We start from the raw sequence: 24,058 nt of genomic DNA, 5'->3' as shown, positions 1-24,058 counted from the left end.
AGAAGGAGGCGTTAGGCTGTGTGGGGGCAGGTGGAGGCGTTAGGCTGTGTGGGGGCAGAAGGAGGCGTTAGGCTGTGTGGGGGCAGAAGGAGGCGTTGGGCTGTGTGGGGGCAGAAGGAGGCGTTAGGCTGTGTGGGGGCAGAAGGAGGCGTTAGGCTGTGTGGGGGCAGAAGGAGGCGTTAGGCTGTGTGGGGGCAGAAGGAGGCGTTGGGCTGTGTGGGGGCAGAAGGAGGCGTTGGGCTGTGTGGGGGCAGAAGGAGGCGTTAGGCTGTGTGGGGGCAGAAGGAGGCGTTAGGCTGTGTGGGGGCAGAAGGAGGCGTTAGGCTGTGTGGGGGCAGAAGGAGGCGTTAGGCTGTGTGGGGGAAGAAGGAGGCGTTAGGCTGTGTGGAGGCAGAAGGAGGCGTTAGGCTGTGTGGCGACAGAAGGAGGCGTTAGGCTGTGTGGGGGCAGAAGGAGGCGTTAGGCTGTGTGGGGGCAGAAGGAGGCGTTAGGCTGTGTGGGGGCAGATGGAGGCGTTAGGCTGTGTGGGGGCAGAAGGAGGCGTTAGGCTGTGTGGGGGCAGAAGGAGGCGTTAGGCTGTGTGGGGGCAGAAGGAGGCGTTAGGCTGTGTGGGGGCAGAAGTAGGCGTTAGGCTGTGTGGGGGGCAGAAGGAGGCGTTAGGCTGTGTGGGGGCAGAAGGAGGCGTTAGGCTGTGTGGGGGCAGAAGGAGGCGTTAGGCTGTGTGGGGGCAGAAGGAGGCGTTAGGCTGTGTGGGGGCAGAAGGAGGCGTTAGGCTGTGTGGGGGCAGAAGGAGGCGTTAGGCTGTGTGGGGGCAGAAGGAGGCGTTAGGCTGTGTGGGGGCAGAAGGAGGCGTTAGGCTGTGTGGGGGCAGAAGGAGGCGTTAGGCTGTGTGGGGGCAGATGGAGGCGTTAGGCTGTGTGGGGGCAGGTGGAGGCGTTAGGCTGTGTGGGGGCAGAAGGAGGCATTAGGCTGTGTGGGGGCAGAAGGAGGCGTTGGGCTGTGTAGGAAGGTCTGTTGGAGGTTTCAGATTCAGACCCATTCTGAGATGATGAATTGCTTACAAAGATCTGACGAAGCATTTACCAACGTTTAGGACGTCTTTCTTTTGTCTTTATTTTTGGTGCAGTCTGGACCGGCCTTGATTTCAACATCTAAGGACTTAAATTTTTGGTCGGACCTGGGCCAAATCTGAATCGATAATAGATGTCTGTGTTTTGTTAAGATTTTGTCGGATCTGGACCGGCCTTGATTTCAACATTCACAGAGGTCCAGTCCGGACCGGCGTATATTTGGCCCAAACATAGACATCTATCAGATTTGATCTGGTCCGGACCGGCCTTGATTTGGCACAAACATACACATCTATCATTGGTTCAGATTTGGTCTGGAACGGACCAAATCTGAACCAATTAAATACATCTATGTTTCACAAGTTTGGACAGTACAGTACAGCACAATAGAGCTCAGTAGAATACAGCAGAATACATGTTGTTGTAATGTTTGAGTCACTCAAATATCACATGTATAGAATTGCAAGAAAATTAGCTTTAAAACATCAAAATGTTCTCTGCACCCCATGACAAAATGTGTAGAATTACAGGAAGTAAGCTTTCAGCCTGCAAAATGTTCTCTTTGCCAACAAAAGGGGTGTGAACAGTTTGTGTCATGAACAGTGCTTGTGCCCATAGAAATACATGTGGTGTTCAGGGGTGCACGGGATGTTTGGGAACCCCTGCATTACAATACAGCACACAGGGCAGTAAAGTAGAGTAAACTATACTGTACTCTACTCTACTGTACTCTACTGTCCTGTACAGTACCGTACCATACCGTACTGTACTGTACTCTACTGTGCTCTACTCTACTAAACTGTGCCGCACTGTACTGTGATGTTCAAACTTGTGAAACATAGCCTAGAAGTCTATGATTCGTTCAGTTTTGGATGTTGTCTGCAACGACCAAAATTGGTACTTTTTTTCAGCATGCTTTGCAATTGCTTGGTTTTACATTTGCATTTTGGTCATTCAGTAGATGTTCTTATCCAGAGTGACTTACAATCAGTGCATTCAACTAAGGTAGATAAACAACAACATATAGGCTGACAGTCATAGCAATAAAAGAAGAATTTGGTAACCATTATTGAGAATGTTATTCCACTTGAAGTGGTCTGTTGGTTTATTCTTTAGGTTTGAACGTCATTGCTGCCAGATTTAAAGCTTTTGAAAAATCCCCGACTGGGCTATATTTGGCCAAAGCATAGATGTTTATAATGGGTTCAGATTTGTAATTGGATCTGACAGGTGGGAGAAAAAAATTAATATTCTCTTACAATTTTCCTTTATTGAGAATGTATGAGTAATTTAAATTTCGCCATAGAATAAATGACAAAAACGTATTTTCAAAGTCATTTTATATTTTCAAGATCTGGAAAATATGTATTTTCGATGTCTTTTCATCTTTTATTCAGCACCTAAAATGCACCGTTGATGTCAACGTCTAGAAAATAATTCAGAAATATATGTTTTACTTCATTTTGCATTCTGGGATATGTCCAAAGAAACCGTTGACGACAAAGGGTTAATGACCTCTCCATATCTCTTGACCTTGTTTTTTTTATCGTCATATTTAATTCAATATGTCCCAGTAAAGCATGCCATCGACAGGATAACCAGATATCCAGCCAGCCTCGACCCACAATATTCGAGTGTGCATGGCTGGGGTAGATGTGTAGTGCTTAAAAGTAGTGAGAAAATGCATAGGGAATGGGCTATAGCCAACCCATCAAGACACACGGCATTTTTCATCCCATGACAGTTGAGGCAGGATTGCAAGAGGTGGATGCCGTCCCGGTTTTTATCATCACTGTTATATAAGAGCCAATAGGGTGTGAAGGGCGGAGCACACCGTTCTACGTCTGGCAGCTGCGAAATAGAAAATGTTTAGCCCACAGGCACCTTGCTGCAAATAGACAACCCTCACTATAGCCTAATGCAAAGAAAGCAGAATGGTTATCCACATGTGCGATGAAGAACAAAATTGGATGCAACACCGGGGTTAAAAAACAACAAGATACGGAGTGGAGTAATAACCTTCTTGTAAAATAAATATTGAAAGTAATTCAGGTGTTTCTATCAAACCATTGGAAGAGGTTTTGGAACCATGTATCATGCCTTTAATTTCCCAATGACTGCGGGGCGCAGTCGGAATAAGGAGCGCCTGGAGGCCAGTCTGGCCGGACTCGGTGAGCTGGAGCTCAGCAAGCAGAGGCAGGAGTGCCTGGTCCTCGGTGCTCTGGCTCTGGGGGAGCCCATGCTCGAAAATTCCACAAGGAACGAGCTATCGGGTTTCAGCAGCTGGGAGCAAGAAAACTTGACATTGAGACGTCAGCTGGTAAGAAGTTAGATAGTTGGACGTAGTTTGGACATTTTTGCTTTTTTTGTGGCAAATAGGTACGCAAATATACATCGTTGCAGTGTGCAGAATGGTTATTTGCCCAGGGTGGTCGGTCGCCACCGCGACCCCCATTGTACCACTAGGCTCTATATGGAGGAATACGCTTCATAGCCTATATAAAATACGACATCTTTTTTTTACCGTTAGTGGACAATGCATTGGTGTTGTGCGCCTATTGTTCAGCGATGACACTTATCTGCAAGTTACTTAACTTGATTAATGGTATCCCCATCTGAAAGGATCTAATCGTTCCCATCCTTCGGGCGCAGATTTATGACTTGGGGCAACGAAATGGGGGGTGGAGCGGTCCACCGTTTAATTACCCATTGTTCCCTGCATGGCCCTACATGTATGTTGTATTTTACTTAGCAAGTGTTTATACCAATTAATTCGTTGACTTTTCTTTTTCAAATTCGTCTATAACGGAGATGATGGGCTATGTGAACAGTTACATTTCTATTAAATCAATGTTGACAGGCATATGTCTTTATGTGATATTAATAGCATAGCATCATATATAATTTAGATATAAATTATGAGGCACGTTTCTTTCGCGTGTGGAGATTTTCGACGTCCTTATGGGAACTAGCCTATGATTATGCTGCCAGAGATGGGCGTGATCGGTGTCCCACCACTCAAATGAGTAGGCTATCACCACGCGTATAGAGAATCCGGCCATCCAACCGATGTCATCCCAAATAATAATACAAATATCTCTAGCTATCCATGACGGCAACTATTACACACGCATAGCATTAGCCTATTATAGAGACAATGGGCGTTTGTAAAAACTAAAACATATCTTCAAATAACACATATTTTCTTTGGAATGAATGGGATGTCACAATTTTCTCCTTATGCCCAACTTTCTCCCTCTATCCTGTAAAATACACGCAGGCTTAGTAGCCTTCATACTACACTACACCCTCGACTCGCACACGTCTCACTGTCTTCAATAGAAAGCTCCTATAAAAGAGGGTGAAAGAAATTAAATCAGCCACCTTCCTCTCCTCCAGCCTCCCCCCGCGTTCCTCTCCTCCAGCCTCCCCCCGCGTTCCTCTCCTCGGCCGTGGCCCAAACAATGGGCGCATATGGAGCAGAATACTAATGAACCCAAGGGCCTCGGTGCGCAGACAGGGGAATCATGCCGCCACTTGAAAAGCACAACTGAAACAGATCACCAATGAGATGTCAACGTAGAGCAAACTGTCTCTGCTTCGAATGGGATCTTAAAGACTATTTCTTAGACTGTGCGTGGAGTGACTGACTACCCCTAAATGCCGCATATTTTCTCACAATGTGCAGTGCGCATTTCATCAAGTCATTCTGGTCGGTCCATTAGAGGGATCTGTCATTTGGATCGATGGATATTAACTATATTGTCTATCCAAGCGTGCAAGTAATTACACAGAAAATTCCTTGGGGAGTATTGGTTGGAGAATGATCTGACATCAAGGTCTAATTGAACCACCTCTATTCAGCCCATCTAGCCAACCCAAACATCACTTCTCCATGTTCACCACTGGACCCAATCTCATATTGCATGTAGAGAGTCAATGTTGTGTGGAGACTTTAAGACAGGTTCACACAGAAGCATCTGACCCATGCTGCCTTCTCCTGGGAGGGGGGGGGACAGTTCCCTTGGCAGTAGCTCTGGCCCCAGGGCCTCCTGTCCTGTTTATAATGACCCAGTGTGGAGGTGCTGACAGCCATGTCATGCCAGACAGCAGCTGGTAAAGCACAATACATTGACCCCACTCTGAGACACCCTGCTGTGTGTGTTTCAAGATTTCAAACATTAGCTACCCTTTGTGTGTGTTCATATTTACTGTATGGGCATGTGTGTGTGTGTGTGTGTGTGTGTGTGTGTGTGTGTGTGTGTGTGTGTGTGTGTGTGTGTGTGTGTGTGTGTGTGTGTGTGTGTGTGTGTGTGTGTGTGTGTGTGTGTGTGTGTGTGTGTGTGCATCTGTGTCTCTATTGATGTATGTGCTTGGCCTCAGTTTGTGGTGATTTTGGCATGTCTAAGACGTCCTGGGCCCATGTGTCTTCCATAGAGGGCCACATCATTAGTGAGACTACCCCTCTCAGCGGTGAGTGACTGATGTCTGGGTGGGTTAGAGCTGCCTGGTCCTGGGGCTTTGTCCCGTAACAACCCCCTTCATCATTAGCCTAGCTTCCCCCCGAGCCGGAGGCTCTTAGCAGCTGTGTCACCTGAGCACTGACTGACTGATTGGGAAGTCAAGCTGGATAGAGTCCATTCAGAGCCAGTTGTCCTTGCTGAGGAGGCAGGCCACTGAGGCCAGAGTGTGCAGCCTGCATGCCCCATTCACGCCTGTTATGTAAACATGGTGTGTGTGCATGCATGCATGTGTGTGTGCGTATGTGTGTCTGTGTGTGAACGGTGGCTTAGTCAAGCGGTGGACTAGTGGGGGCCAGGGTGGTATTGTATAGCAGTAGTTTCCGGCCTCCCACAGTCCTCTCCCTTTGGTGCCAGTCACAACATTGTTTTAATTATAGAGGGGCTGTGTTCCTGATTCCATGGCTCCCCGGCTCACTGCCACGAAGCTGCCTGGCTGCTCCCCTTCCCATCCCCCTCTCTAACGGAGAGCGCACAGGAGGCAGTGAAATAGTAATGATGCCAGGCAGTGTGCGGTATGAGATCTGGGAGCCAGGAGGCGTCAATTAATAATGCAGCAGAATCAAAGGTATCACATGAAAGGGAGCCTCCTGAGATCCCTCCAGAGCTACACACTCTGGAAGTCAGCAGTATGTTGACTGTATGTTTGTTTGTGTGTCCTCAAAGCTTTCTTTGTATTCTGTGTCATTACGTTTTAATAAGCCAGCCTTTCACAGTGTCTGCTAGTGCTATATCCGTGTGAGGCTAGCTTGCCAGAGGACCTAGGCCTAATGATCCATTTTGTGAAAGTGTGTCACGGATAAATTGATTTCCAATACACTGTTTTCCTCTCTCTTTTCCGTTCTCTCTTTCCTTCCTTCCTTGTGTTATTTATTTTGTTCGCACTCAGGTAGCTATAAAACCTAGAGATCTCTTCCACTCTCCTATTAGGAACCACCATAATACAATGGTTTTGTATTTGATATTAGTTTAGTGGCAGAAAACATCTCTCCAATAGGTTTTATTGCATAATGAATGCTTACAGTTGGCAGACAGCCTGGCTTGGGTCTTTTGGCTGTTCATAAACACAGCGCTGCTATCACATTGATCTATTCTAATCTGTCTGAGACAAAGCACCCAGAATCCCAGCAATTATGTCCCGTGTAGCTCAGTTGGTAGAGCGTGGTGTTTGCAACACCAGGGATGTGGGTTCGATTCCCATGGGGGACCAGTACAGAGAAAAAATGTATGAAATGTATGCATTCACTACTGTAAGTCCCTCTGGATATGAGCATCTGCTAAATGACTAAAATGTAATTGTAATTATTCCAGCGCTGCTGAGTGACCAAAAGAACAGCCATCCTGATGACCAGATATGGTGCTGCTTGTTGTTTTTTTACTCAGCGTCGATATGAATAGGAAAGTTGAGATCTACAGTATGTGGAGTGTTTTTATACTCTCTAGCTCATTATGTTAGCTTTCATTGTTATGATGCTGGTTTGGCTCATGTGAAGGTTGGCTCCTTGTAATGCCAAAATGACAGACTGTATTTTTCATTCATCTGTCTTTGCACGCTCCACATACTGTATGCTCATTTAATTCAAGGAAGAATTTCCCCTCCCCGCCACATTGCTGAAACCTTGGTCACTTTCAATAAATCATTTGCATCCCAGCAGTGTACAGCTACATCCTTTTTTAAGTAAGCCCCTTCCACACACGCACGCACGCACACACACACACACACACACACACACACACACACACACACACACACACACACACACACACACACACACACACACACTCTCTCTACATAAAGCGCCTCTTGTCAGTTGTCTAACAGCCTCTCCATCCCCAAGACTCTGTAATTTAATGTAGCAAAAGTCATAACATGCCAATTGAAGTATGTGTGTGTGTGTGTGTGCGTGTGTGCGTGTGCGTGCTGGGGAGGCCATGCATAGCTAGTGTGTGTTGTGAGTACTCAGATGACCTGAAATTGCCTGGCTGATTTAACAACCCCCTGGTGTAGGAGACGTGTGTGTCCTGCTGCATGTGCATCCACAAAAATAACATCTCAACACAGTTCCCACTACAGTGAATGATTCATGTTCCAGCTGGCTGCATCCTCAGGTATCTTACGTAACTGGGATTGGGCTATAGTAGCATGCATGCAGCCCATGCAGCCATGCACACTGATGTGTATAGGCCTATACTACCTCCACTATCCAAAGATGGGAATAAAACATTCTGTATACGGTTATTTGTTTAAGGTTAATAGTGTGTTTACTACACTTGGTCATAATTCACATTGACTTATAATTATGTATGTCTAGTGTATGTGTTATCATGCCTGTGTGTTGGTCTGTTTCAGAGTGCACTCCAAAGCTCCCCCTGGGGGCTAATGCTGGCACTGGAACAGCAGGTTTGTGAGCTGAGAGTGGACACAGATGATGTCACCTATGAGGGGACCCAAGGTGACTCGATGGACAGTCGGCCCAGCTCAGGTACTCCTCATGCGACCTGGAGGCAAAAGAAACGCACACCTGTTTAGGCGAGGTGCTGGCTAGCAGAGAAGAACACTTGAAAAAGAAGAGGAAAGCCGCACACTCTAGGAGCTCAGATGCAATAATTTAATAACCTAATAACCAATGTTTCGACAGACAAGCTGTCTTCGTCAGGGTATAATTAAGCAATAAGGCCCGACGAGGTGTGGTATATGGCCAATATACCACGGCTAAGGGCTGTGCTTAGGCGCGGTTCTTAGCCGCTCATCCATATACTTATATGTACATATTCTCATTCACCCCTTTAGATTTGTGTGTATTAGGTAGTTGTTGGGGAATTGTTAGATTACTTGTTAGTTATTACTTCACTGTTGGAATTAGAAGCATAAGCTTTTCGCTACACTCGCATTAACATCTGCTAACCATGTGCATGTGACCGATACAATTTGATTTGATTTGGTATATTGGCCATATATCACAAACTCCTGAGGTGCCTTATTGCTATTATAAACTGGTTACTAACGTAATTAGAGCAGTAAAAATAAATGTTTTGTCATACCTGTGGTATATGGTCTGATATACCACGGCTGTCAGCCAATCAACATTCAGTGCTCAAACCACCCAGTTTATAATGACAAACACAGTGGGTCACTAGTTTATATAGTTTCAAAGGATACACACAGGTGTGTGTAATCATGGCCGGGTGTGTCTTGATATCATTGGTTAACCTCTATGGGCAAGGCGGGACGAATTCGTCCCACCTACGTAACAGCCACCTGAATTCAGTGGCGCGATTTTTGAATCGTTTGAAATACTATTACTTCAATTTCTCAAACATATGACTACTTTACAGCTATTTAAAGACAAGACTCTCCTTAATCTAACCACACTGTCCGATTTCAAAAAGGCTTTACAACGAAAGCAAAACATTAGATTATGTCAGGAGAGTGCCCAGCCAGAAATAATCAGACACCCATTTTTCAAGCTAGCATATAATGTCACAAAAACCCAAACCACAGCTAAATGCAGCACTAACCTTTGATGATCTTCATCAGATGACACACCTAGGACATTATGTTATACAATACATGCATGTCTGTTCAATCAAGTTCATATTTATATAAAAAAACAGCTTTTTACATTAGCATGTGACGTTCAGAAAAAGCATACCCCCGCAAACTTCCGGGGAATTTACTAACAGTTTGCTAAATTACTCACGATAAACGTTCACAAAAAGCATAACAATTATTTTAAGAATTATAGATACATTACTCCTCTATGCACTCGATATGTCCGATTTTAAAATAGCTTTTCGGATGAAGCACATTTTGCAATATTCTAAGTACATAGCCCAGCCATCACGGCTAGCTATTTAGACACCCGGCAAGATTAGCCTTCACCAAAATCCTATTTCCTATAAGAAAAATGTTCTTACCTTTCCTGTTCTTCGTCAGAATGCACTCCCAGGACTTCTACTTCAATAACAAATGTAGGTTTGGTCCCAAATAATCCATCGTTATATCCAAATATCCTCTGTTTTGTTCGATGCGTTCTAGACACTATACGAATGGTAAATAACGGTCGCACGCATGGCGCATGGCGTGACAAAAAATGTCTAAATATTCCATTACCGTACTCGAAGCATGTCAACCGCTGTTTAAAACCAATTTTTATGCCATTTATCTCGTAGAAAAGCGATAATATTCCGACCGGGAATCTGCAATAAGCTAAACAGCCGAATGAAATTTCTCCACGGGGCGAATCGTGCACGCGCCTCATTCAATGGTCCTCTGATCGGCCACTTGGATAAGGCGATAATCTGTTTCAGCCAGAGGCTGCCTCGTCATCGTTCAGGTTTTTCCCAGGTTCTGAGAGCCTATTGGAGCCCTGGGAATTGTCACGTTACAGCTAAGATCCTTACTCTTCAATAAACAGATGCAAGACGCACGACTCCTTGTCAGACAGGCCACTTCCTGCATGAAACCTTGTCAGGTTTTTGCCTGCCATAGGAGTTCTGTTATACTCACAGACACCATTCAAACAGTTTTAGAAACTTTAGGGTGTTTTCTATCCAAACCTGAACAATAATATGCATATTCTAGCTTCTGAGTTGGTGTAGGAGGCAGTTAAAAATGGGCACATATTTTTTCCAAAATTCTCAATACTGCCCCCTAGCCCAAACAGGTTAATTTACATATATAAATACAACACATAAAAAACATGAATGGATAGCATACAATCATAGATACAGTTTGTTAAGGGCATTTAGCTGTCACCAGTTTCCCTTTAAAATGTATTGTTAAAACGTGAGGCTGCCTGGATCTTTAATTTAAAGACCCTTGCTCCCTTCGGTCTCAAAGTTGACTTTGATCTGAAGCCAGTTTTGTGATTATTGTGATTTTGCTATTCATTGTAAATGTTTGTAGGCTTATGTAGCCAAACTGTATCTATGATTGTATGCTATCCATTCATGTTTTTTATGTGTTCTATTTATATCTGTAAATTAACCAATGATATCAAGCCATACCCGGCCATGATTTCAGACAGCTGTGTGTCCTTTCACACTATATAAAGTGTGAAAGGACTATTACTATTATTATTATTTTTTTTTTTAAGGGGGGGGATCAGCTTTAATATTGCGGATAGATTGATGAAAGCAACAATTTAATTGTCTGCATCATTTCCAATCCCCCATATATGTTTTGGGTAAATATATATATATATATATATATATATATATATATATATATATATATATATATATATATATATATATATATATATCCATAAACATACATAAACATTCATACATACACACACACATATATATATATATATATATATATATATATATACATATAGACATACATATACACACTTTTTTTAAATATACCTTTATTATTCCCTGCAAACCCTACCACCCCTCCCCAATTGGAGTAAACTAATAAACAATAACACTTAGGCGTCTACCTTCAGTTTATACATATTATACACATTATACAGACACAATCCATTTTACAATAGTTATATTTTGTTTGTTTTTAGTCCTTCCTCTATTTCTGATGTCCATCCAGTTTGATTTCTATTTGCCATATATTTTTCAACTGTGCTGTGATGCTTCACAAAAATACTGAGCCTTTCTATTCTCATAGCTTCAACAGATTGTAGATTAAAGATAAACATTTTTGCTAAAATAATAATTATATTATTGATAGATTGACTATGACTTTTCACAGCACCCAGTATTGCTATCTGCAGCATTAGTTCTAGGTAAATGTTGCAATTCTTCAGCCATTCCTGGATCTGTGACCAAAAACGAGCTACATATGGACAATACCAAAATAAATGATCTGATGACTCTGCCTCCTCACAGCAAAATCTGCAGAGCTGGGAAGATTGTATCCCCCATATATATATATAACATTCTATTGGTTGCAAGAATTTTGTATAATAATTTAAATTGAGAAATTCGTAGTTTTGAATCCGGCATTGTTTTGCGTGTCAATTCATAAACCATGTGCCATGGAATCAGTACATTGAAAACTATTTAGCAATTTATATGGCACAGCTATCAGTTTTTTGGTCCTTAAATGAAATTGGCATATGTTTTTATCTATAACAATTTTCTTTAACCATTTATAGTTTTTAATGTAGGGCCGACAGACAAGTTCCTTACTTTTCCCCCTTCTACTTGCCTCTTCCATTTTTATGTTAATGCTGCAATTAGTTGGTTGTAATTTTGGGTAGAGCATTTCCATATGTCTGTGTTAACTGCATGTGTGACATAACTCCACCAGTCCTATTTATGATTTAATTTACAAAAATGATACCTTTTTAAAAAAAAATATCAAAAAATACGTTTTTTTTTATATTTGAGTTTAGCCACAATATTTGTTGTATTATTTGTTCTGTCTTTTCAGGAGGATTAAACTGAAATTGCAACCAACTTTCTTGGCTTGTTTAAAAAATAATTATATTTTCAAGATGATTTTGTTTTCAAATAACCGAAAGTGAGCAGTTGTAATCTGAATAAAGGGAAAAAGGCCATTCTTGAACATGGGGTGAGACATTCTTAATTGTTTACTGGAGGACCATTTCGGATTTAAGCATAACTTTTGGATGACTGATGCCTTTAGTGAGAGGTCTAATGCTTTAATATTTAATCATTTCTGCCAGCCGAATTCGTATGCGTTATATAAATAGGCCCTTTTAAATTTGTCTGGCTTGCCATTCCAAATAAAATTGAATATTTTTGTTCATATAATTTAAAAAGCAGTTCACTAGGTGTAGGCAAAACCATAAGCAAATATGTGATATGACTAAAGAGTTAATCAGGGTGCTTTTTCCACAAATAGACAGGTATTTTCCTTTCCATGGTAGCAAGATCTAATCTATTTTTGCTAACTTTCTATAAAAATGTATTGGAGTGAGATCACTTTTTTCTTTCAGGATTTGTATACCGAGTATGTCCACATCTCCGTCAGACCATTCTATTGGGAAACTACACGGTAATGTAAAAATTGCATTTTTTTTGTGATCCAATACTTAATACTTATCATAATTTGGTTTTAATCCAGAGGTTAGCAAAAGTATCTAGATCCTCTATGAGGCTGTGGATTCTAATTGTGGTTTTAAAAGAAAACATGAATTATCAGCATAGAATAACACCTTTGTTTTTAAGCCACGGATTTCTAATCGCTTAATATTATTGTTGGATCTAATTTTAACAGCTAACACTTCGATATGCCAATAGTGGACATAGATATGCCGATAGTGGACAACCTTGTTTTACTCCTCTTGACAGTTTAAAACTTTCTAAGATGTAGCCATTATTTACTATTTTACACATAGGGTTACTATACATACATAACTTTAACCCATTTTATAAGAGATTCTCCAAAATTGAAATATTCTAGGCATTTATATATAAACTCCAGTCGTACTTTATCAAAAGCCTTTTCAAAATCAGCTATGAAAACCAGGTCTGGTTTCACCGATATTTCATAGCATTCTATTGTTTCCTATACTTCCTGTATTATCTCCACTGTATCGTCATTGTAAAAAACCTATCTGATTAGGATAAATAATATCTGACAAAACCTTTTTAATTCTATGCGCCAAACATTTAGCTCAAATTTTTGCATCACAACACTGAAGTGTAAGAGGCCTCCAATTTTTTAATGGACTGGATCTTTATATATACCCCTTGGATCCTGTTTCATTAATAATGAAATCAGACCTTCTTGTTGTGTGTCCGATAATCTACCATTTAAATAGGAGTGGTTAAAGCATGCTAATAATGGTCCACTGAGTATATCAAAAAAAGTTTGATATTCCACTGGTATGCCATCCAGCCCTGGAGTTTTCCCAGCCTTAAAGGCTTTAATTGCATCAAGAAGTTTATCCTCTGTAATTTGGCCTTCACATGAGTCTTTCTGTACAGATGTTAATTTTACATTATTAATAGGAATAAAATCCATACAATTAGCTTCGGTTAGTGGAGATGGAGGAGACTGAAACGAAAACATATTCTTAAAGTACTTTACTTCCTCTTTCAAAATGATTATTCGGTGAATCATGCGTGACTCCATCATTTGTAACATGTATCAATAGAAAAATGTTGGTAGCATTTCTATGTTGAAGATTGAAAAATAATTTGGTGACCCGCAGTGTTTGTCATTATACCTGTCACGCCCTGATCTGTTTCACCTGTTCTTGTGATTGTCTCCACCCCCTCCAGGTGTCGCTTATTTTCCCCAGTGTATTTATCCCTGTGTTTCCTGTCTCTCTGTGCCAGTTCGTCTTGTATGTTAGTCAAGTCAACTAGCGTGTTTTTCCCGTACTCCTTTTGCTATTCTCTTTTTGATAGTCCTCCCAGTGTGGCCCCTGCCTGACTCTGGACTACTTTCCCGCCTGCCTGATCATCCTGCCTGCCCTGACCTTGATTCTGCCTGCCCTTTTGGACTCTGAACTGTTTTTGACCCTTTTGCCTGTCCACGACCATTCTCTTGCCTTCCCCTATTGGATTAATAAATACTGTAAGACTCCGAACATCTGCCTCCTGTGTCTGCATCTGGGTCTTGCCTTGTGTCATGATGAAGACAACTTGTCTGTCGAAACGTTGGTTATTAGGTTATTAAATTATTGCATCCGAGCACCTAGAGTGTGCAGCTCTCCTTTTATTTTTCAACTTCTTATGCTACCACCTGTCAATTTCTGACCTCAGAACTTTAACCCCTGAACCACATCAGAGGGGCATGGGGTACTTATATTTTTCTTAATGTAGTAACACCATTTTTTTTTGTGTTAGACCCATGTTCTGTATATTTTCTGTATACTCTTTTTACATTAATTGTGGCCCTATATTTCTTTGAAGTACATGTATAATGACTTTAACATTTCATTAGTTCGAACAAATGTTGTTTTTATGCCCTACCTTCTGCTGGTTCTGTGATTTGTGAAAGAGCCAAGACGTTAGAAATGAGTTTGTCAACATATGGTTTGAGAAAGCCTGAAAGAGCCGAGGTCTAATGAGTGACATCATCTGTGTTTCCCAGGGTTCTATGAGGCGAGTGAGGGCCAGTCTCCAAAGGGGCATTCCTGTCCCTCTGAGTTCCCAGAGCCCCCCTCTGGCTGGGGCTACAGCAGCACTGAGAGGCCCAAGTCTCTGAGTGAGTTCAGCTCACTCTCACTATCAACAGCTCTCTTTCAACCCCAATAGGGTTCATGGTATCATAGCAACAATACCATGGGCTGTCTTTACTTTATTACATTGTTATTATAGTTGCATTAGGTACTGGTATCAGTAGTAAAACAAACACAACTTCTCTCTGTGCTCTCCATCTACAGAAGATGCCCTCCAACTGACAAGTGAGAGTCTGATGGAGCCAGTCCCTCGTGCCACTGTGCCCCACTCCTTCTCTGCCCCCTACCCACCCCTGGAGGGCATCGCTGAGGAGGTGACGGCTGAGGAGCCCTGGCAGTGGGACCCACACTCTGCCCAGGGTTGGGAGGACCAGGACCAGGCCACTGAGGAGGATTTCCAGCAGGCTCTGAGGGTAGAAGGCTACATCCTGGGTCTCATCCATCGCTACGCGTTCTCACCCCGGCCCTGCATGCCTCGTACCAGCCTGGGGCCTGACCCCTCCATCTCCTCATCATCCAGCATTAACAGGCAGAGCAGCCTGCAAAGGAAACCCCCTCTTCACACCCCTGAGCACTGCATCCCTGACCCACAGGATGTCTACCCTGACCGTGAGTGCCAGGCCTGGGGGTGTGACCCTCTAGACAGGGAGGCGTGGGGGGGAGAGGCCCCATCCATGGAGGAGGACTGTTATCAGTCTTTACCCTACCTTCACTCCAGACCTCACTCCCTGGCCGGGGGCCATCCACCCACCCTGGACCCCCCTTGTGGAGCTATGGACCCTTGTTTAAGTAGTGAGTCTGATTCCCCCCAGCACTACCCACTGCCCCCAGCTTCACATAAACACCTTGTCAGAGCCCAGTACATTCCTGGGCAGGCATGCCACGCCCCTGTACTATCATCACACTATCCTCCAGAACACTCCCCCTCACATTATCCTCCAGAGCCCTCTAAGCCCAGCCAAACCTTTGTGTCCCGAGACCAAAGCAGCTCAAAGCCCAGGGCCACGGGGAAGAAGGGTCATGAGGAGGGACAGAGCTCCAAGAAGCCTGACCACAGGACCTGCCGCTCCCAGTCTGAGAACAGTTTGATGGGGCAGAGGGCTTTCCCTAAGCACAGGTACAGCACAGTCGAGCGCCCCCAGCACCAGAGGTGCCAGGGTCCACACACAGGCCCCCAGCACAGCAACACCGCTGGGGGGCGACGCTGGTGCTCCACCCTGGAGCTCAGCCAGGAGGAAGGGGAGACCCAGGGTGAGCAGGCCCACAGATGCCCACCTCGTAGGGCCCGCTACACCCAGGCCTGCTCTCATCCAAACCCCAACCACCACTCTCAGGTCCATGCCCAGCCTCGCCTCTCAGAGTACCCGGAGAGAGCACCTCTGTGTCGGGGAGAGGAGGGCCATGTGCAGGCTGCCCCTGGGGAGTCAGAGTTCAGCATGAGTGAGGTGTACTCCCCTGCCTCCAGCTCCCTCTCTAGTGACTCCGATGAGGGGGGGCTGGTGTGGCCCCAGCAGCTGCCCCCTCGTCTGGCCCCCTCCTCTTCCTCCTCTTCCTCCTCCCCTCAGGCCTCCTCAAAGGCCTCCTCGCAGCCCAAGGCCTTTGTTAAAATCAAAGCCTCTCATGCCCTGAAGAAGAAGATTCTACGATTCCGCGCCGGCTCTCTCAAAGTCATGACAACAGTCTGAAAATATGTCTGTCACTGATTGTTTCTACTGCCCATATCCTGAACAGTCTGATGGTTCATCCTACATCACCTACAGTTCACACCCTCTGTCTACCTCTGCTGGTCCGTGCAGCATTGTCATAAAATCAAAAGCTATTTTACCTTCAGGAAAAACACAGATGTCTGTAACTGGCCTGAGATCAGTATCATGATATCATCTAGCTAAAGCACATTTCACCATCAGACTGTGCATTTACTCTGCATTAACCATTCATTTAATGAAAGTCATCCTCTGACGGTAACACTGCCATGTCACATATGGACACCTGAAAGTGAACCGCTACCTCTCTTCTCTCAGCTGCACCACCTTGCAGCCTGGACCTGAAGCCCATGTCTGTAGCACTGGCCCTGTAGGTGACTGTAGTGAGGGGTCAACACACACACTTCTGTAAATACCTACCTGTGGCCTTGTTTGTATGAATGTAGTTTGTAAATAAAGATGTTGTGGTCTTTTAGGCCATGTGTTTCATTTGACACTTTCCAGTATTCAACCTAGAATAGTGGACTCCAGAATGCCTACTGGATATTTCTCACACATAAATACAGTTATTTTCACATTAGATCTTATTCAGAGCTGATCTGATCGATCAAAGACCAATTAGTGACACAAATATCAGGATTGAGCTGCCTGTGTTAGACGTAGCCTCTCTCTGGCAGCCTAAACTGCTTTCAGTGTGCTAGTTGTATAACAGAAAGTGTACATCACTGTCGCCCCCCTGTGGTGTATCAGTAAAACTGCCTTAAACTTTGCTCAGAACATCTGCTGCATATTTTCATGTACCAAGTTATGAAAATATGTTCATTCTAAGATTTTGTGCATGATTGAGAGCATGGTATACTAACCCTAACCCGGGCCTTAAGCTTTTTATTCCTATTTGTTTTTTAATGTCCCAAATGCGAACCCCCTCATCTTTAGGCAAGCACAGAGCACAGGGCTTGTGAATGATAAACAATTTGGTCACACTTTATTTGGATAGTCTGGATTTTCCATCTGTAGATGCTCTACAAATGGTCATTCTATCAACAAACTATCTGTTGATAAGCAACTGCCTGCTAAGCTTACGGTTAGAATTAGCTTTAGAATAAGGGTTAGGATAAGGTTAGGGCTAGGGTTAGGGTGAGGGTTATGTTTAAGGTTAGGATTAGGGTTAAGGTTAGGGTTAGTAGTTAGTTGAAATGTTACTAACAGTCTATAGAGCATCTACATATGGACTATCCAAATAAAGTGTTACCAACAATTTCAAAATGGCACCAGTGAACTGTATTTCTAGGGAATGCAGGTGTGATTTTTTGAGGAAGTGGCACTGTTGATTACCACAGATGATATGTGAAAGAGAATGTCCAGTTTAGGTATAATGCCAGGAGTCGCTTGTCGATTTAACAGCTCTGACACAGTTCCACCTCCGACACTCCAACACAACCGCTATGGGGATGTCAGCTAAAGATTTAACAGCTCTGACACAGTTCCACCTCCGACACTCCAACACAACCGCTATGGGGATGTCAGCTAAAGCGGATCTGATTGAATAGAGCCCGCAATTGCACAAGTGTGATTGCTGTCAGAAACATATTGCAGAGAGTACAGGGCTTCCTGTTCTGTTGCACAACACTGTATTAAAGTTTAATCTTAAGGCAAGCACAGAGAACAGAGCACAGAGATTGTGAATGATAAACAATTTCAAAGTGGCACACCAGTGAACTGTATTTCTAGGAAATGCAGGGGTGATTTATTGAGAAAGTTGCACTGCTGATTACCACAGATGATATCTGAAAGAGAGAGCTTATCACAGTTGTGACAGAGGAAGAAGACATGGGTGTGGGATGAAAGCATTTTAAAGAGCAACTTTGGTTCATAAAACATTTTTTTTCAACACAAATACATGTATTTATTTTTTTAATTTAAATGTTTTACACAATTCATGTTCTGGTGTGCTCGTTAACAGTTCTTGTTATTATCTGAGGGCAAAAACATGGCATATTTGTCAAAATGACATATAAAATCTAAACATAGCTGATGTTATGGAGGTGTAAATGCATTGGAGCTGTCAATTCGGTGAGCAGCTGCTCTTGATCATTGTCATGAAGCCACACCTGTCCCCCTTAGGCTATATATAAAATAATTACGCTTAAGTTGAAAATCATTAAACTAAATAATGAGGATTTCTATCAGCCTAATCAAGGTGTAGATTACATCTCACATTCCAGTGTTAGAACTTGTAAACAAGGCTGCATGGGATTTCTCTTAATGCGACTCCATGCAGCAAATTTGCAATGTCCACTTTAGTTATAATGCCAGGAGCCGCTTGTGGATTTGACAGCTCTAACGCAGTTCCACCTCAGACACGCAAAAACACACATGGACACACAGAACTTCACATAATATTCATCTCCTGGGTTCTTTCTGATGTGCTCTTGAACATGCTCTGTCTGGTTACCGGCTCCTCAGTGGCAAAGTTAAACAAATTGCGCAGGGAGCAATTGATACTCTGCTTAAAGCCTTGTCCCAGACACACATAGATCAGAGGGTTGAGGCAGCTGTTACAGTAAGCCAGACAGAGGGCCAGAGTGTGGACCAGCTGTACGTTGGCGCTGTGCGATGAGTGCCGGGGGGTTGATAGAACCAGGAAGTCCAGTATGTGCAGTGGAAGCCAGCACAGGAAGAAGCTCAGCGACAGGGTAACAATGACCCTCAAGATGCGTCTGGAGCGTGCCTCACTCACCCTCCCAGGCCCCACCCTAGACCCCCGCCCGACCCTGTTGTACACAAACCAATGACAAGTCACAATGGTGATGAATGGCAGCACGAAACCCACCAGGAAGCGTAATGTAGTGATAGCCCAGCCGCTGGCTACAGTGTACAATCCCAGGCACTCTGACTTACTGGGGCTTAACTGGACCTCCGTCACGTAGACAAACTGGGGGATGCTGCCCAGCAGAGCCAGGAGCCACACCCCAACACATACCCAGCCAGCCTCGCGAGGCCTCCTCCAGTTCTGGCACCACACAGGCCGGCTGACCAGCAGAAAGCGGTCCAGGCTGATGAGTACCAGCAGCAGCACGCTACAGTACATAATCAGGTAGATGAGGCCCTTGAGCAGCTTGCAGGCCACAGGGCCGAAGGGCCAGTGCTGATCCATGGTCAGGGGCACCATGAGGAGGGCCAGGGACAGGCAGCACAGCAGGTCAGCCAGGGCCAGGTTGAGGAACCACAGAGAGGTGACGGAGCGCGGCATGCGGAAGGCCGTCACCCACAACACCAGAGCGTTGCCCGGGACACCCAGCAGGAAGATCAAGCCATAGAACACCAGGGCGGACAGGTGACGGGGCCCGAGCACAGGACCAAGGACCTCAGGCTTGACGAATTCACAATCAGTGATGTTGTGGAAACTCAACTCCTCTTCAGTGAAAATCGAGCACAAATCATCCATGCTTGGAGGTGACTGTTGAGGGGAAAAGAAAAGACAGTCATTTGATAGCTACTATAATATAATTGCATCAATACAATAATACAGGAAATCTTGAAAAAAGGAACAATCTCTACTTTTTTCACAAATACTTTTCCTAATATTAACAACATTTGAAATATATATTTTCTTAGGATGTATATAAACTCTATCAGACAACTTAAAAGGCATTTCATTTTTACATGTATTATCCAAAAGTGTTTAAAGGCATTGATAGTTTCATGATAACATTAGATTATTCAAATATGTAATACAAATCTCCAAACTTATTTTGGTTTAATTTTGTTGACAAGTTACTAAGTTGACAAAAACACTTAAAACAGACATATTTTGGCCTCTAAAAATAAAAGTTCTATACAATTATTTGTCAAATATAGAAAGTCCTTCATTTGTAAATCCCCAATAAAAAGATCCTATCAGATCGTTCAGCACTCTGACGGAGTTAACGTTAGACGAGTTTATGTTTGACGGAGTTGACAAAAATAACTATTCTTCGTTCAAGTGGTATACAAAGTAGCAATTTTGTTTTCCCTTAGTTGCTTTATGACTTCAAAACCGAATTAAAATAAACATATTTGAACCAAAATGAATATCCGATCTTAATCTATACTGAACAAAAATATAAATGCAACATGCATGTTCATTGATTTTACTGAGTTACAGTTCATATGAGGAAATTCGTCAATTTAAATAAATGCATTAGGCCCTAATCTATGGATTTCACATGACTGGGAATGCAGATATGCATCTGTTGGTCGCAGATACCTAAAAAAACATGGGCCTTACAATGGGCCTCAGGATGTCGTCATGTAATTTTTGTGCAGAAAAATTTCCATAGAGAAAATGCAATTGTGTTTGTGGTCCGTAGCTTATGCCTGCCCATACCATAACCCCACTACCACCATGGGGCACTCGTTGACATCAGCAAACCGCTCGCCGACACAACGCCATACACATGATCTACGGGTTGTGAGGCCAGTCAGTATGCCAATTGCACGCTCCCTCAAAACTTCACATTTTAGAGTGGCCTTTTATTGTCCACAGCACAAGGTTTACCTGTGTAATGATCATGCTGTTTAATCAGTTTCTTGATATGCCACACCTGTCAGGTGGATGGATTAAAAGGGATAAATGCTCACTAACATGGATGTAAACAAATTCGAGAGACATGCTTTTGTGTGTATGTAAAATTTCTGGGATCTTTAATTTCAACTCATGAAACATAGGATCAACACTTTACATGTTGCGTTTCTATTTTTGTTCAGTGTATAAGGGAGATGGAGTTGACAGATTATGGTTGTGACCATGGTGATTTCAATATTATTTGTTTAATTCTATCAAAAGTAGAAAACTTTACAGGCCATGAGTGGTCTTGTTGCACTATGAAAACATGAAGGGTATTACGATGTAACTGACCCTGCTCATTCCTGATTCATTTAGGATTTCAGACTAATCTGATGGAGGTGACAAAGGGCTCTATTCCATCTGTATCGTTGTACCGTAACAACAATTTAAGGTAATTTCTTTTTAAACCGAATGCATTCTCCGCTAAAGCGAGAACATTGCCTTCATATTTCAATGACGTTTTAATGCTGAACTTCCGTGACACATACTGAATAGAGCCGCAAATCTCCGGACACGTTTTTTAGGAACCACAGTTTTGAGAGAAATATTACTTAAGTTAAGAGAGGGCTATTGCAAGAAATTACATAACATTCCTTTTCAGTTCATAGGTATTTTTGCTCGTTTTTACGAGAGTTTGACATGGGGATCCTTTGCTCTGGACAAGGGCATTTCTGGGAAATTAACGATATTGAAAATACTTTGAAATTTCCAAAAGCAAATCTTTCCCCTTATAAAATTCCACTAAATGTAATTTTTAGGCTCAAATAATGCAACAAAAAAATATTTTTTTACTATAAAATAAAGTGTCACTGCATGACAAGGATTGTCCCATCTTTCAAGAATCCCCGAATTGAGAATTGTATACATTTTTAAGCATTGAAAGCATTTTATGTTTATCATTACATACTATTTTGATGAATTCCTATCTGCTATTGTTTTATTTGTAAGATTTAATCCGTAAGTGTCCATATCCAGACCAAAATAAATAACCATAGGACTATTATCATGTCATTAATGCTGGAATGGCTTAGTTGTGATAACAGGGTTAAAGAGGATATGAAACATAAGTTATGAAGTGACACAAAACCAATCAGAATTTTACTAAACAATATGACATTTAAAAGTCCTCATTCAAGTGAAAAATACCTCTAAAATGAAATAATTTGAATCAGATAACGAATCACCAAACACTGTAAAGTTAAGGTTAGAGTAAAGGTTGTACTTTACCTTAGATTTCAGACGTGATGACCGTGCACACCCAGATAAACGAGGAACTGTTCTTCTTTTGCACAATTTCTGTCCACAGACCCCTCTACAATTATGACCTTATGACCTTCCTTATGATCAGGAATTGTAAAAATGTCAACGCATTACCAAATATAGACAGGCACATACAGTGCCTTCGGAAAGCATTCAGACCCCTTGACCTTTTTCCACATTTTGTTAGCTTACAGCCTTATCCTAAAATGGATTACATTTTTTTTCTCTCATCAATATATAAACAATACCTCATAATGACAAACCAAAAACTGATTTTTATATATTTTTGGCTAATGTATATATATATATAAAAGATGTATATATCACATTCACACCAGGGGCGAAAATCTGATATCAACTTTGGGGGGGACAATTACATGAAATTTTCTCAAGAGCAATTCCTGAGGGGGACACCAAAAGTAGTGCTGTAACACATAGCCTACATTGTAATATGGTAAATGTATATTGAGGAACCAAAGAAATAAGGTGTTTGCCGTACCCCTAACTACCGGTACCCAAAACTACACAACTACTCACAACAGCAATACCATTGCCTTTAACAAATCTTAGTTCAGTCACCAGTTTAAGTTGAGAGTCGGGGTATCCATGGCATTTTCCAATTATATTCCTATTTTACAAGTAAAAAAAATGGAGAACCTTTCATAATGTTGCCAAACAAAGACTCAACAAACTTACCTGAGACTCCCTGTCTCTGCCAGTCTGTTCCTGCATATCTGTCCCCAACTCTGCTGTCTGTGTGCCATCTGTTGCCTGCTCTGCCTAATGACATCATTGTGAAACATTTCCATAAGAAATTCATTTCTTTCTTATGAACATTTTATCAACTAGTCTTTGAGATATTAGGCTACTAGGGTTCTTACTTTGCGTTTTGGTGTACTGAAAAATACTCTGATGTCCGTCTTTTATTTTTCTGCCATTTTTCTACCTGGCTGGCTGGCTACACACACACACAGTGTGTAGGTTATTTACAGTAGGAGATGGGCTTCTATCATCTTATCTTTTATCATTCTATTTGGGCTTCGATCTAAAAGGTAGCTAGCAAATGTGAAACGGATTAAAATGACAAGAATTGACAGCTGTATGAGTTCACCATTTACACAACATATGCTGCAACCTTTTGTAATTTTAATAGTTTGTTTCATATTGGCTGGCTTCCAACAATAGCTGAATTTGCAAAGCTAGCGAGCACCAATTCAGTTTCAGTGGTGTTTGCTATAATCTTTGCTACCCGGGTTAAATAAAATAAATAAATTAAAGTTCCCTTGCGACAATTTAGCTTTTGCAACAAGACCACTAAATATATTTAAGACAATGGTAGAAGAGAGTGTAGTTCTGTTCAGTTTGGACTTCAGTTTATCGCTAACCTTATCACAGGGACTTTGAAGCACTAACTTACATCATCTGCATGCTGATCTCGGAATAAATTGACGATAGCAAAGATTCCATCTTTGACGAGGCCACATAAATGGAATAGGTACTAGCTAGCTTAATAGTTAATATTTGCGCGCTAGCTCTGCATATTCAGCTAGTGTGTGTGCGCGATTGACTGGATTAACCTCACGTCAGTTACGTTCATTGAGTGCCTTTCAGACAGTGGCTACAACCCCTCTGTTACCTTGCCAGTGGATCAAACCATTGTGAGGAAAAGGGTGGGGGGGTTCGCAATCTTTTGAAACTTAAAAACGCGCTATTAAGTGTCTATAATCAGAACAATTGCTTTCATTGCGTATTATTAATATTATTTAAA

General features: G+C 42.5%; 2 protein-coding genes across 2 annotated transcripts; one reads left to right on the top strand and one right to left on the bottom strand.

The window, feature by feature from the left end:
- The first annotated feature begins 2,814 nt into the window (after positions 1 to 2,814).
- Positions 2,815 to 16,896, top strand: LOC106581104 (dapper 1-A). The gene is made up of 4 exons (XM_014162848.1): positions 2,815 to 3,390; positions 7,941 to 8,073; positions 14,631 to 14,744; positions 14,923 to 16,896. The coding sequence occupies exons 1-4, from the start codon at positions 3,160 to 3,162 to the stop codon at positions 16,401 to 16,403; spliced, it is 1,959 nt and encodes a 652-aa protein (XP_014018323.1). The 5' UTR covers positions 2,815 to 3,159; the 3' UTR covers positions 16,404 to 16,896.
- Positions 16,897 to 18,035: 1,139 nt separating this feature from the next.
- LOC106581080 (C5a anaphylatoxin chemotactic receptor 1) lies at positions 18,036 to 22,414 on the bottom strand. The gene is made up of 2 exons (XM_014162793.2): positions 22,258 to 22,414; positions 18,036 to 19,881 (listed from the first exon to the last, which is right to left on the bottom strand). Exon 2 carries the CDS (start codon positions 19,867 to 19,869, stop codon positions 18,814 to 18,816), a length of 1,056 nt encoding a protein of 351 aa, XP_014018268.1. The 5' UTR covers positions 19,870 to 19,881; positions 22,258 to 22,414; the 3' UTR covers positions 18,036 to 18,813.
- Between the last annotated feature and the right edge of the window lie 1,644 nt (positions 22,415 to 24,058).

Source organism: Salmo salar, chromosome ssa20 (genome assembly GCF_905237065.1).
Source record: "Salmo salar chromosome ssa20, Ssal_v3.1, whole genome shotgun sequence".
In the NCBI taxonomy this organism is placed as follows: domain Eukaryota; kingdom Metazoa; phylum Chordata; class Actinopteri; order Salmoniformes; family Salmonidae; genus Salmo; species Salmo salar.
The sequence above is the reverse complement of the archived record's forward strand: the minus strand, read 5'-3'. Positions and strand labels throughout refer to the sequence as shown.